Consider the following 15,935-nt stretch of genomic DNA (forward strand, 5'->3'; position numbering starts at 1 on the left):
ACTGCACTTTGTGGTATTCCTATCAGAGGCAATCGCAAAAAGTATTTACACAATATAGGGAAAAACCCCTCCAAACTCTCTAATACTGAGAATAACCTTAGCCAAGGATATTTCTCTGAGAATTAATAACTAGCTGGGGTTAATGGTCACTGGCTTCACCTTAGGCCCTCAATTAATCCCTGAACCTCAATTGTTATTACCTAATTGACTTAGTTTCATTTCATTTTAACATTTCAAAGTGATCTTCCTAAAATCACACTGACAGAGTAACATGGTCTCTGTAGATGCGCACTGACATGGTTTCAATATTGTTACTTTGTCTCCATACACTTGCATTGACATTTCATTTTGTTTTGACATCGCAGTGCCACATCTATGGATCTGTGCAGATGACATGTGATTGTTCAGATTAGGTGAAAGCCTGTCCAGAAGCGAGGGCAGGCTAATATCATACAGAGGGACACAATACCAGCTAAAAGCTACTAAGCAGAATTATCGTTATTATGGTGAATGACTGTTATCATTACAAACAATTTGCATGTTTCTAAAGGGAAGAAAGGTAAAATTTCACTTGAAATCTTGCTGGTTTTCTTAAGAAACAAACAAAAATATTTTCACTTAGATCAGCTTAAAAACCTACCCGAAAAAATGCACCAGGTAATACATTTAAAAAGAGAGGGTTTGATATTACCAGTTCACACTTATTTGAGGCTGCAAATAAATTATGCAAATCTTGTGCATTCCAATAAATTATATCAATGCAAGTAGCTGATTACTGTAAGACGCAACTCTAAATCAAGAAATCTTTATAAAAATAAGGCATCAAAGTGAAGTCTTTTTATTATGTGGAAAAATGTTTGAAAAGTATTTTGAAGCTCTTTGATCCAGCTCTGAAATAATTTTGGTAGATTACTATTGTATGAAACCTGTAATTTATAGTAGCTGACCTAAGCTGCTCTTTGTATAACAGCCATATATGAAACAATAGCAGGAAAGTGAAAAACACAAGGGGAACTAAAACCGCTCTGTTTATTATTTAGTTCATAATTACATCTTCCTTATTTAATCTTTTGAATCCTGGCATGTTCTTAATAATGCAGGTTCAAATAATATTTACTATACACAGGAGAGTTAGTTTTGAGTAACACATTTAGACTATCCAAACTTTGTGTAACTTGTGACCTTTCCCTAACCTAAGTGAGGTCTATTTTATACAGATCGTACTAGATAGACAGTTTCTCTATAAATGGTGAAGTTGCTGCCAAGCTCCCATTGTTAGTTAGTTCATTTTTCAACAGGCACACTTTAGGTTCCTATCACACCACTGTAAAGAGCAAGCCCCTGAGGTTTCTTCTTTTGTCAATGTAATAAAACGGTTATTTCTGAATAACCTGCAAATCCACAACAAATGGCCCTTTGTGGCTTAGAATAACACGACAGGAATAATTTTTTTTGTTTTGCAGGCAGCCTCCTATTTTATTCCATAATATTAAATTAATACTTGAGCAGCATTTGACAACATATTTATAATTTCATCCCTGAAATAACAAACACATGTTTTTAACAACTGTTATTTTTGCAGAAGATCCCTTCAGAAGCTATCAAAATAGTGAGACTACTTCATCTGAAGTAAAGGAAAGAATCAAGTTCAATTCTGCATACTTCTTATTGACCCTTGAGGAGTTGTGATCAACTCTGGTAAATAAGAACAACCTGTAGGATGTACAAGCTCTTGCCAAAACGACTGTGGTTTCAAAACAGGGAACTAGCTGTCTTTTCCCTTCTAAGTCAAGTAGATTTTGGCACAGGAGGGAAGCTAAACCTTTGACTTCAACAGACCTTCTTGTAGAAGTGCTGTGCAAGCAAGCCATAAACTTGCAGAAAGCAGGTCTCCTTAATGAAAGAGACTGCTGTAACCGCTAAATTACTAATATTGGCTATGCCTACTTCCTAGTAGCACAGATGTACTCTTAACTTAGTCCTTGGTACCACTCCACCTAGTACAGGAGTGATTATACTGCACTAGTGCTTTGCTCTGTGAACATTCCCAGCCTGCAGAAATGACCCATATTTCAAGCCAAGAGAATAAAGATGAGCATGACAATGCTTGTCCGTTAGAGTGGAGTGTGGAAATTTGAGGACAGTCTGCCTGGTACCTAAAGCTACTATTTAAATTAGAGTAGGAGCAACATTGCTTGAGATGGTGGGTCAGCCCAAATGCAAACAGAACTGGAAACAACACTCCTCAGATGTAGTATCAGAAATAGAAGCACGCAGGAGAAAACGTAAGGCAGACTTTTCAAAGGGGAAATGAAGGCAAATGGGAGGATACTGAATAAACAAATGTGAAATGGTTAAAAAAGATGGCAAATTAAAAGGGGAGAATTTAAAGGCAAATGGAAAGAACCACAAATAGTCTTCTGTAGTAGTCTAGATGGTGAAGAAATCCAAAAGCAAATACCAGGAAAGAATGACTTTTTGAATGAGTGAATATACCAAACCAGGATGAAAATTATTCATATCAGTACTATTAATACGATAAATCAATAAGGAGGTAAGCACAGTAAGACATTTGGTCCTTTTTCTCAGTTTTAGATCAGAAGTTTTATTTCACTCTTAACTGTCTTTAGAGAAAGATTATTAAACTCTTCCTAATAATGTGTCCCCAGAATATAGGAATGATAAAAAAGGCTTTCCTTTTATGCTAGAGTGTGACCCACCATTGTACTGTTCCTCCTATACAAGGAAGTTTTACTTCCCTGTTCAACACAATTACATCAATTCCTAAAGCTCAGAACAGGCCTTATTACAGTGCTTGTAAGAGCAGATGCTTGGCAAGTCTATATATGCCAGTGAGAACATCATTCAGTTTTATGCATACTTCTGTTTTCTGGCTTGGCATAATTCATTAGCGCACTCTACAGAATACTCCATAAAACTGGATTTGTCTTTAATGTTAAGGTTCTAATGACTACAGCATTGTTTAAAAAACCAGAAACAACAACTCACAAACAAACAGTAGTCTCTCCTCTCTACCAGTAAAGTTGATGTTTACATCTGATAAACAGAAAATACACAAATGAGGTTTGTTTACTAGATACAAGTAGGAATAACAAAGTAGTCTTAATTTTTTTAATGTTCTGCTTTCAGTGTTTAAAATAGCGACACAGTGTAATTTTTGTGATGGCAAAGTTTGTTCAATACCATGTAATGAAATTAGTACAGTATGTACACTTTTCTGGCTTATTTCATGCTCATTCTAATACAAAGATTCCTAAAGATGGCAGTATATAAAGATAAGGTCAAAGCTTTGATTAAAGACAGCTGTACTGCTTTCCAACCTGTTATGTCACAGCATTAGGTAAAGAAATAAACAAATACAAGCCTAACCTGATTTATCTGTATGTCCCCACATAAAATTGTTTAATGTAAAAACAAATAAAGCAAAGCTTTGATGGAGGTTGAGCAGAATTTTCAACATCTGTGCAGATAAATGTAATTTATTCAAAAAGAAAAAGCAGCATTAGTGCATCATGTAAAAGCTGATTTAAATGATTTCATACAACAGAAAGCATATGCACTAGCTAAAACAAATTCAGTTTGCCCTTAAAACCAATTTCTCTCAGACAACCATTACTTCTGAATTTTCTACTATGATAATGTTCAGTTATTTCTTCTTTTTTATTCTCTTCTTGATTTTATACATTCCACTAACCTAAACCACAGTTAAATGTCCCAGGGGCAGCAACACCCTAAACGCAGCTTCTGTGTAGCATCAGGCAGGTACACTTCACAGACTGCTTCTGTTTATCTTTACGGGCAGATCCTTAAAGCTGGTCAGGTAAAATAAACTAAGCAAAATCCCTTAAATAGTTGAACATAAAGGCAAATATTTTTTTAAAAAAGAAGTCTTTCCAATATAATACATTCAAACCCAAGAAAATAATCTCTAAGCAACAATAACTCACTGTAGTGAAGTTATACTAGCTTATCTCTGCAATAAGGGACAGAGTACTAGGAAGACTAAAGATATTTTTTCCTGAAAATTAAAGATTAGTTAAAATGATAAACTCCTGTCTGAAACTTATCAAAAAGTGTTAGTGAGAACTATAAATTCAAAATAAAAATACTGCATATGCATCTGAAAACTACAGCTGAAAAAAACCTGAATGGGATTAATACCCTTTTAACTCAAGGCAAAAGTGTAAAAAGTCTGCATGTGATTTTTGAAATCATACAGGCACACAAAGTATCACCTCAACTAAAAAAAGATGATGAATATGCACTGTAACATTTTAAAGCCCCTTTCCTTATGGAAGAGGTTATCAACTTGTGCTTTAGGGAGACTGTTATCACACCTTTAATTCTACAACAGAATCCATACCTTTGCTTCTCTGAAAATCTGAACATGGTGAGCATACATGCAAAACCCTCACTGACTTTTAAAAATATTGTGTCCTTTCCTGAATGCCAGTTTGCAAAGAAAAGAGTATTAAAGAGTGTCAAGCCCAGTAAACTGCTAGCACTAAGAAACCTGTAACGGAGCACAAATCTGAGGCCCCCTCCTCTGAGTGGCGAGGAGCATGGAAATAGAATGAGATTGAACTCCTCAACATTTCAAGGAGGGCTAATGCCCACCTCAATGTACCTCTGATCTTGGTGGTTCCAACAAGCGAAAAATAATGCTCTTACAAGAATACATAAGTACACACAAAACTTTTGTCCATTCGTGTGCTTTATTTGTCTTGTGGAACTGATCCATTATGAAGCACTGTTTTATCTTTTTTTCACTCCCCTTCTTGAACATCAGGATGGAAATCTTCAGAAATAACTCTCATAGAGAACTGCACATTGCTCCTTCAGACTTCAGTACGCCAGCAAATTGTATGTTGCAGTACCTACAGGGGTCAAGACAGATTCCTTCCTTAAAGTCAGTTAAGACAAAAATTCCTAGGTATAGATTCCCTGGAGGATGGGGATGAAAAGACAAAACATAGTTATTTTTGAGTCATTAAACTACTTATTAAAAACCCCACAAAACTACCTCCAGTCTTTACAGGCTCATATACATAAATTAAATCATTGCTCTTCATTTCCATCCCCCCCTAAAAATCTCCTAACTCAGATATTATTTTTTAGTTGTTAACTTGGGATTCTGCTGTTGATTTTAGCAATCCGATAGTGACGAAACACATATACCAGTGATTCTCCCAAAATCTGGCTATTTACTGTAACAGCCAGAACTTACATGATTCTGTCTTACGACTTAGGCTTTATGAGCTATGCATTGTATTGTTTTAAGTCCCAGAATAAGTCTTTACCAATTTTCCAGATCAGTGTAGGTGTTTTGGTCAGATCACTGGTACTGAATAAACTTGCAAGTGAAAGCATAAAAAGCCACTTATTTTTAAAGGTAACTCTGCAACAGGGATAAGAACTGAAAGTTGCACCGCAGAGTCTCTGCGCTTTTGTCTTTGTTTGGAATGCTAGAAGCAGCCATCCAGAAGGAAGAAAGATTACGAGTATCTAGAAACTAGCTGTTTGACAGCGACAGAAATGCTGATAATGAGTGGGTTGTGTCTGTCTTTTTTGGCTGATCACAACAGAGGTCTGAAGCAAAACAGAAACTCTTGATATGTTTGTGTAAAGAGGCAGTAGCATAAGGGCAGGCAGCAGGAGTTCAGCTGAAGTTCAGGGCAGATGCTGCCATTAGTTTACGCTGCAGGAAAGTAAAATTACTTCCGGATTTACCTCTTCTTCCCAACATCACCGTTGGGCCATGCTGTGTCGCAGAGTCACAATGTCAGTAGGAAAGCAGTCTTTTAGCAGGATACCACGTTCACGATGGCAGTCCAGCTCTTCAATAAATCCATACCAGTAGATGACTAATCCAGGGCCAAATCTATCACAGAAAAAGGAAAATTAACTTATGCAATTGTGTTAGGTGACTTTAATTTCCCATCTCTGTGATTCCAACACAAGTAAATCTGTTAATTTCACTGCAAAATTGGAGAGGCTATTTGACCTTCCTTTAATTTTCAAATTTTAATCAAAGTTGAATTGATACGTCATTAATACCTGATTCCAGGAATAAAAATGCTATTCAGAGACCCAAACCATCCACATCAGAGTTTTGTTTTTCCCTTTGAATACTCCACACATATCAGTAAAAGAAGACCTATCTCTTAAATATTAAATAACATCTAGCAACTTTGATACATACAGAAGTCTCTCTTGACATTCACTCTGCTTTTTCAAATTTGTGTGTGCAGGCATTAAAATACACGGGTTTATGCAAGTCCAATTCATGAGAATTGTAATACCACGAAGATAACAATGAATCCTTAAGATATAATCTCTACAATGAGCTATTATTCAGGTAATTATTAACATAAAGCACAATTCAGAAATAAATGGAAAGCTACTGCTGCAATGCCTCTGAAACGTGCCTCAGGAATTCCTCAGATATTGCTAACTCTGACTGATCCCCACACGGCAATCTCAGGAAGTAGCCCCATGGACTATTTTACCCATCAGGAAGTTCAGACCTTCAGGCTGGGTTCATAAAGAAGTAATCACTATCAATCACTGTGTACTGCGATATGTTTTGCACATCAGTTTCACGTTTTTCCTACTGAGAGCACTTAATTAAAGGGCAGCACTACTTTTGGTGTAGTGTTGCAGGAATTTTACAGTGAAATCATAAATTATGAATGTTGGGTTAGTAAAAGGATGTCTAAAAACAGAACTGCTTTCTGTAGTCTAACATTACAGCAGTCTGTACAACATTAGGCCAAAAAGCTTTTTCTTTCCTTGATTTATTATATGCTGTAGTGAACTTGCCAAAAACAACAGTGCAGGATGAGCTGTTAGATACCGTCTGTACAAGAAAAAGTTCAATAGAATGTCATGTAATGGTTTATATGCAGAGCCCTGCTCAGGACTCAACCAATATGGTAGCCAGTTTTGTTAATGTTTAATTATAATAAAAATGTGTTGGGGGGGTGCACAGTAACCTAAATGTCCACTTAGCAGACAATACAAGCACTCAAAACTGTGGGTAGTGCCAGACTGGCTTCATTAGGGTGGTTTCTTTCCAACAATGGAGGGAAAACTCTATTTGATGTGCTCATGTAATGGAACAGGCATCAAAGGGAGAAGAAACCCCTGTGGCTTCCTCCTGCAGTTTCAATTAGATACGGTAGTCTTTTGCCCGAAACTGCTGCATAGCGTTGTAACATTTTGGTTTATGGCTACTACTCTTCAACACAGAAGTGGCCGCAGTTTAGTGGCAAAGTAAATTACCCCTCGGCATAGCTGAGGCCACACTGGCAAATGTGCTTTTTGCAGCTGAAAGTGGAAAGGTTAAAACTCTGACAAATCCAGCTGTACTAGCTAACGTATTCAAACATGTTTATCATTGAATAAAGCACAGACTAAAAAGTGGCTCATATGGAAGGACAGTGCTGCTTGCACCTAACTCCTAAGTTTTCTCTGGCTGGCAAACAAATTCAGCATCTACTGTCTCTAAGGACTTCTCTCTATTCTCCTTTGCTTAAGTTCATGTGGGGCCAAGATGTACACGACCTCACTGTACCACAGAGGCCAACTAGCCTAGCGGTAGCGAGGAGAAAATGCCAAGTGAAGCCAAGGAGTGATGCTCACTGCCTCCAGTGAGAGGCGGTAATTTGCTGATGCTGATGGGCCTACTTTTGTTATTTCATAGACTACATATCTGCGCCCACATCAACCAAACAGAAAAGGGATAATTGGGTGGGGATGTACTTATGTACCAACCAAAGTTATTTTAAAAGCAAAAATCCCCAGAAGATAGGGAGCAGCCCATTTTTAATGGGCTATTTTATGCAAAGCAGAAGCTATGAAATGTACACAAGTACTTACTATGAGTGCATGTGCCAGGTAAGATCTTGACGCTAATGAGAAGCTGCTCAGCCCAAGTTTTGAAAGGCTCATTTTGCTCTGTGTGGCAGTCTGAATTACTTATCTAGCATAAAACATATGGGATACTGTGCCTAAGAAATTTTTTAATTTATTTTTTTATATTGTAATTTTTTAATAAAATCAATATTTCGAGACTCCTCAAAAGGCTAATTTATGTCTTTCCAGCAAATCACAGCTCAAGCACAATTTTTCAGGAATATTTTGTGCTTAAAAAAATATGTTCAGAAATGCCAAATTTGATGATAAAATTTATACACAAGAACATCTGTGTATTGTTAATTGCAGGAGAAAGTACATCTTTAGTATGAAAACATCCATCAATCCTGCTTTTGATTGTGTTATTATAGCAAAACTATTTGCCCTGTGCTGCCTAGGTAGGACTTTTTTCCACTGTGTTGTGGCATTCCATCTATTATAGCTCTATATCACATAGCCCATATGTATGATCACATAAAAAACATACCATACTTTTGTTTAAAAACACTTAAGTGCAGTACTTAAGACCAAAATTAACTTGTTGGCACATTAAACATTTGCCACTGACTATCAGGAACTCCTGCTGCTAAGTGCTAATTTCTCTCTCATTAACGCCCAGAGTTGGCAAATCACAAACAATGCCACTGGTTAATTACTGCTGCCTTAATTTGAAAAGACACTTAACCTTTTTGTGTAAGGGGATGAGGTAGGGAAGTGTGACCTAGAAGTTAAGAACAATCCTTTTTAATTTGATGCCTTCCAAATGAAGAGCATGAAGAACACCATGAAGAACAAAACTCAGTGCTGTGAATTACAAAGTAAAGCTACAAATTTATATCTGCATCAATCATAACATTTAACAAGTTAGTGACTAACCCTGGTTTACACGGGAGAATAAACAAAAATGACAGAATGCTTACTTAATATTGCTATGGAAAGGGGACTCATTTACTAGCTCTGAGGTGGAGAAAAAAAACTGCAGCAGACGGTTCTACATGTTCTAAACCTATATATGTAGGGTATGCAATACAGGCCAGGTTATTCCATTTCATATGAAAGGCACACTGGAAAAATTTTAAGCTTAAAACAAAAACCAAGCTGAGAATGTAACAAACTCTGGATGTCTATGGATTTTGTTCTTTCTCAGAAAAAAAATTATAAATGTGCTTAACTTGTATTTTTCTTCCCATCTTTAGTTCTTACCCTGAAAAGTGTAGGTATGAAGGAACATGGCCAAAAGTTATACAAAACTGTAGTTTTACCTATTCCAGTGAAACGATTACTTTTAGAACTTTATTTTTATATGGAGTTTCTTTTTAAAGCTGAAAAGAAATCCAGGTAACTAATTTTGTTAATTCCATGCAGTAAAAATAGAATAAACAGGAAATACAGGGGCAAACTTCCTTCAGAATATAATAAACATATCAAGTGAAAATTGTCCACATAGGTTGCATCAGTCAAAAATTAACCAATAAAGATGTAGTTATCATTATATAAATCCTGGTTTAGTAATTTTCTAGTTTCGACACTAGAAGTTGTGACTACAAGGCAGACAAAGATGCACTTTAGTGCAGGGTCAGAGTGCCAGAAGTGCCAAAAAGGAGGCAGACAGGCTTATGGCCCCATGGTGTGGCAAGAAGAGAGCAAGATTACAAAAGCCTAGAGAATAGTTTAGGCCTAATTTAAGATTGATATAGAAGACTAAATTTAATCTAAGTACTAAGGGCAGCAGATGGTGTCTTTCAAAGAATCAGCTGAAGGATTTCAGTGGTGTTCGTCAGGGCTCAGTGTTGGGACCATTTCTGTTTAACATCTTTATTGATGATCTTGGTAAGGACATAGAGGGTATCATCAGTAAGATCCCAGATGACACCAAGTTAAGAGGGAGTGTCGATCTGCATGAGGATAGGGAGGCTCTACAGAGAGACTTGGATAGATTGGATCCGTGAGCCAACGTCAACGGGATGGGCTTCAACAAGGCCAAGTGCCAGGTCCTGCACGTGGGCCACAACAACCCCACGTATCGCTACAGCCTTGGGGAGGTGTGGCTGGAGAGCTGTGTGGAAGAGAAGGATCTGGGGGTTCTAACTGACAAGCAGCTGAACATGAGCCAGCAGTGTGCCCAGGTGGCCAAGAAAGCCAACGGCATCCTGGCTTGTATTAGAAATAGTGTGACCAGCAGAAGCAGGGAGGTGATGGTCCCCCTGTGCTCTGCACTGGTGAGGCCACACCGGGAGTGTTGTGTCCAGTTTTGGGCACCTCAATACGACAGAGATATCGAGGTGCTGAGCGAGTGCAGAGGAGGGCAACGAAGCTGGGGAAGGGCCTGGAGAGCAAATCCTGTGAGGAGCGATTGAAGGAGCTGGGACTGTTCAGTGTGAGGAGGAGAAGGCTGAGGGGAGACCTCATCACTCTCTACAGCTGCCTGAAAGGACATTGCAGAGAGGTTGGTGCTGGTCTTTTCTCACAGGTGATTAGTGACAGAACAAGAAGGAATGGCTTTAAACTGTGACAGGGGAGGTTCAGACTGGACACTAGGAAAAAATTTTCACAGAAAGAGTGGTTAGACGGTGGAATAGGCTGCCCAGGGAGATGGCAGAGTCACCATCCTTGGATGTGTTTAAGGGTCGTTTGGATGAGATGTTGGGGGATATGGTGTAGGGGAGAACTTTGCAGAGTAGGGCTGATGGTTGGACTTGATGATCCCAAGGGTCTTTCCAACCTGAATGATTCTGTGATTCTGTAATTTGAGATAGATGCTGATCTGAGATAGTAAAATATAGTTTGAGTATAGTTAAATATATAGTTACAGGCTCCATAGGGCTTTAGATAAACTTATGTCTGATCATACTCTAAATAAGTCAGTTTTGCACTAATTTAAAAGTGTTCAGAGGATCTTTTGTACTGGTTTAATGACACCAATTTTGAAAGAGACACATAGTTAAAGGAGTATAGATTTGTATAACAATAATCCCGGTACACTGGGCTTTGTTCTTGAAAAGAAGTTTCACAGAGATATGCTGAAAAGCCAGGAAGATAAAATTCAGGTAACCCAAATGGTTCTTTTTCTTAAAAAAAAAAAATCACATCTTCATATAAGCCAAGGGATCACCGAAGAAAAAAATGGAAAGAAAAAACTAAGTAAAATGTGAATCTGGGTTTAATGCCCTCCAGTTGAACCAGTTCTGTGCTAGAAAAGAAACATACTTTTATTTATTTATCAAAGCGGCCTAGTAGGCTCACACATATTCTACTTTACTTCAAGAAAAACTACTTTCTAGTAATGTCTTTTCTTCTGGAATGTCTGTGTGAGGTCCATACTAGCTTCTAAGGCTTTGCCTAGACATGTGGCTGTTGTGAGTGGATTTTTTCACCATCAAAAAGCCTTGCATGTGGTTTTATGAAAAATGCATTTTCAACACACTGCTCGATACTGAGAAGAAATGTAAAACATCTTGCAAGTGTTTTTAAGTAAATGCTCACTATATTTATTCTTAGTCTATTTGTTATAGATGGGTTGTATGCATCAGCATAATGTAAATAATTTTAATTCCAAGAGACTCTCAGAATGAAATGTTGGCATATAAATTTTTATAATATGCATGTATTTAAGCAAATATTTTATCAAATAGATTCAGATGAGTATTCATGTTACATGAAAGCAAGGCAGTCTATCTGGTTGATGATTTTAATCACGAAGGTCACATCTGAATGTGTCTTTGAAGGACTGCATTCTGGTCCCTCGCTTTTTAAAGTCAGATCATCAACAGTGCCAGCTAAAAAGCTGGCTTTGTTTCCTTGTTTTTCTTTTTAAATATCAAGCAAATTTGAGCGTTACCACTTGCATATCACACTTATTTCCTGGGAAAAAGGAATTACAAAAATTCACAAATAAATTATTACTTTCTAAGTCAATATGACATGGTTCTTGAGAATCACAGTTGTGAGTAACTGGTTTTACTTGTAGTATTAATAAACCCTGAAGAAAAAAATACTTAATCCTTCCTATAATATCGAATAAATTTACAGTTTAAGGACTCACAACTTCATTTTAGTGAACTTGTAGAAGTCTCATTTGTGTCAGTGGAGGGAATTTAGATATTGGCAGAGCTAGGCTAGTAGGCAACAACTGCAGACCACATTTTCAAGTAAGGTCAATTGGCATCAGCCAGCCAACTTCCTTATGTCTAGACCAGCTACTACTGCTGATGACACAGTGTTATATATCTTGGCAAACATTTAATAGCTACTTCTCAGAAACTGACTTTGATTAGCAAGAAACTTTCCATTGAAACAGCTACCATAAGCCTAGTTCAGAATAGATCATAACAAGGTATTTCTGCTACTGTTAATTTATATAGAGTTTTAAAGTCAGGTAAAGGTACTTGTGCAAGAAAGTGCATTTTAAAAACTCTGATTGCAATTTAAAGGTAACAGTGGGGTTTTACTACCCCTGCCACTTTTTAAATACTCCACATGCTTTTGTAATCTAGTGACACACACACACTGATTTAAATAAAAGATGCCTTCAAGGCATTACACAGCACCTTCTTCTTTGACTTCATCAAATCTCATTAAAAGAAAGAAAAAAAAAAGTCCAGTACTTAGTAAAATCAAGAAAATTCAAGTAATCAAGCAATTTTTGGCTTTAAAAATCTGATCCTTAACCTGTAACTCAGAAGCCTACAATATTTTTGGGCTCAGCTCCCTTGAGATACTTAATATTGTCTTCCTGCAGTAGCAACTGCACAAAAATAGGCTTGCTTGCAAATATGGCTCAAGAAAAAGTTTAACAAGTTCTGATCACATACTTTTAAAGATAATAGGAAACTTGTCCATGGCAGTAGCAAGAACTATATCAAGCCTCACATGCAGAAGTTAGCAGCATATTATGTCTCAAGGATCCAGCCATCCAGTTTATGCTGCTTAAAGTAAAATTAAGCAAGTAAAACCTAATCTGCTTTAAGCTTTGATGTTACCACAGTAGTTGAGAGAAGTCTTATTTTCACTGAAGAGAAGGAAAAAAATTAAAGTCGATTAATATTCTATGAGACTCCCATTTCCAAGGAGGTTTTGACACAAAAGTGGGAATTTTTTTTGGACCAAGAAAGGTAGGCATTTCCATGAATGCCAGATATTGATGTTAGATGCAGTTGATGTCGAAGTTGGAGTTGTCAGGTGAAAAAAAGGTGGATAGAAACTAATATCAAGCCTCCGTCTCTATAGTCACACGTCTCTTGGATATGATTAAATTTTAATGAGCTTTTAAATTTTTTTTTATACTAGCTGTCTTTTTATCTCTGCAGTGAGACTGTTAAGGCATCAATCAAATAGCAGCATTTCATCAGGCTTATGATTTAATTGCTTTTGGCATTTGGAGAAACAAAAACAAATCAAGTGATTTATGTGGTTATAAGAGACCATTTAAAATATTTTAGAATTTTGCAAAGCACACTTTTTAAATGTGTATTGATAGAATGCACCAAAACTGTGCAATTCACTGTCATTAAAATATGATAAATACAATATAACTTCTAGCTGCATAATACATTTTTAATAAACAAACTGTCGAAACACATTATTCACTTATTCATTTAGATCTGAGTACTGTTCTCCAGGCAAATAAAGGATTTTTATAATCCTCAATGACAAGTTAGGGTTTTTTTATAATATAGTTCTCATGTAAATTAACTTTTAAAAGCTATGATTAAATAACATTAAGGTTACACTGATTTACAAGGATCAAGGCTTCCTAAGTGAAGACTGATGCAGAGAGTGAGAAAGAAAACACATACTGGCTCAAGGCAGCTTGTCATTAAGACAAAAGAGACTTGAGTGAAGTTTTTTCTCCAGTTTTGTTGGTTCATGTCCTAACTTCTATTGAAACATATTACTTTGTTCTTTATAAATAGTATTCTGATGTTCATCTCTCGAAGTGGCTGTGTCTACTTAAGGTAAACCATGGTTTTTTTCAGTCAGCATCTTGAAAATCAGGTAGATTCTTTGCACATCAGACTGTAAGGTTTTGCACTGTAAAGAGAGACTGTAAGGTGCCCCTTATGCCTGCACTGCAGGTTTGGGCTGATGAACTGAATAATAACATGGTTCTCACATCAACATTTTAGAAAAGAAATTGTTAATCCTTAGACTGCTGGACTGTTTCATGGAAATTGTGGTCAAAGTCATCTTTGGCTTAGTGAAGATCACTTGGGTACACACTTAGGAAAAGAATGCATTTTAGCTGCCTGGGAACTTAGTTCCAGTATCTGTCTAAAAGAGATAATCAACAGTGTTCCAGGTACCTTACTCCTCAGCAATTTGGAGATAGGTCCTAGTTTCCCTGAAATATAAGGATCTTACATCACTTAACCATCTCATTACAGGACAAAATAACTTGAGGCACCCCAGATGATGGGCATAACCAAGCAAAAGAAGCTCAACCAAAAAAATCTCAACCTGAAAGGCACAGTATAAGAAAGCTTTCTACATCTTCTTTCTCAGAAGGTTCATAAATTCCTTTCTGATGGAGAGTCTAATATTCTGTATTAGCTGTTGCATCTACATATTTGCCTTTTATAATTCAGAGTTAGCACATTGTTTTACTGTACCTCTACAAGTGCTTTAATGTGTTCCTCTTCAAAGCAGCAATATCCTTCCATCCTGCAACATGCAATTTGATGACTAGTTTACTAAAGCTATGCTAATTCTATTTAAGTTGTGCTATGTGTATTTACCAGTTAAGACACTACAAGAAGGTTGCTATCCTTCAAAAATGCAGGGAGAAAAGGCAGTTGTTTACATTACATAATTATTCCATAATTGTCACTGGAAGCAATGCTTTCTGATTAAAACCAGGCAAAGGACGGTGCTTCCTGAGGTACTTGCTTGTTTACTCAGTTTTCCTGAGAAAACTTCATGCCATTAGTTCACTCTCCAGAGACTGCCGATGCAAGGCCGCTATTGTTTAGTTCTGCACGTTTGAAGCTATGGATCAGCGTTGCGAGATGTTACTTATTTCAAACATTTTGTTAAACTCACAGCAGTCCTCCAGAAGGAATGCTTGGCTGCAAACCACCTCTTATCCCGGGTGACAGAAAACATGAGAAAAGCTTTTGAATACAGTTAGACTGAGGTCCAGGCAGCTGTAAAAGTGCTGGTCAACTCATGTTGCTATTAGGTGATTAATAGTTGTTTATTTTTAGGGCTGGAAGTAATAGGCCATCCTAAGGCCAGTGCAAGATGATATCTGAATAATCTGTGAGTGCCTCACAGTTTGCAGCAATCCTTTCTTTCTGTGCAGCTGTTTATCTGGTGACAGTGCTTGCCAGAGTGATAGGATATGCCCAAAGTGCATTTAACAGAGGAGGCAGAACTGCTCTCACAGCAATTTATTTTTGTTTAATAATTACCGTAAAATAGAACCAAACTAATCAAAAAAGTTGTTCAGCAAATTTTGATAGCAAAAATGTTGATAAATAAATGCTCTATATACCTGTGTGTTTAGCATTTGCCAAGTACAAATCTTGGGGACAGCATTAAAGCTATCTCAAGACATTTTGAATGAATTATTAGACAATTCTGTATCTCGGAATCCTTATACACAAATATACAATAAAACAAACAATGTAACAGATGAATTAACAAATGGAGGACAGCTCGTTTGCACTTCCAACTTCCCAGATCAGAGAATTAGTCCAAGACTGGATAGTAAATCACACTGAGTATCTTCACACAATGTTGCTTAGCAGTTAACTGCCAAACATACTATTGTGCATAATTGACAGGCTGAAATATTTTATGTGTGATGCTGTACTTAAATTTACTGTCACTCAAAGTGTAAGTCACCTATCTGCATTAAGCAGGGGACAGATGAAAACAGAAAATACTACGTCTGCTGCCCATTACTGTGGCACCTGATGCCCACCCAGAAGGAAAGCAAACACCTCCTCCGACCTGGAATACTGTTGCCGTCTTTGGAATCTGCTGGCAAACTGTAA

At 37.1% G+C, this 15,935-nt stretch overlaps 1 protein-coding gene across 6 annotated transcripts in view; it reads right to left on the minus strand.

Annotated features, from left to right (window-relative positions):
• Positions 1-1,230: 1,230 nt before the first annotated feature.
• Positions 1,231-15,935, minus strand: part of CDIN1 (CDAN1 interacting nuclease 1) — a 133,033-nt gene continuing 118,328 nt past the window's right edge. For 5 of the 6 annotated variants that reach the window (XM_074909804.1, XM_074909802.1, XM_074909801.1 and 2 more), the window contains 2 exons: positions 5,752-5,902; positions 1,231-4,898 (listed from right to left, as the gene is read on the minus strand). In XM_074909804.1, the coding sequence (XP_074765905.1) occupies positions 5,767-5,902 (136 nt within the window). In that variant the 3' untranslated portion in view covers positions 1,231-4,898; positions 5,752-5,766. Of the gene's footprint in view, positions 4,966-5,751; positions 5,903-15,935 lie in introns of all 6 variants that reach the window. The other variant, XM_074909800.1, reaches the window with a different exon arrangement.

This window comes from Athene noctua, chromosome 6 (genome assembly GCF_965140245.1).
Source record: "Athene noctua chromosome 6, bAthNoc1.hap1.1, whole genome shotgun sequence".
NCBI lineage: Eukaryota > Metazoa > Chordata > Aves > Strigiformes > Strigidae > Athene > Athene noctua.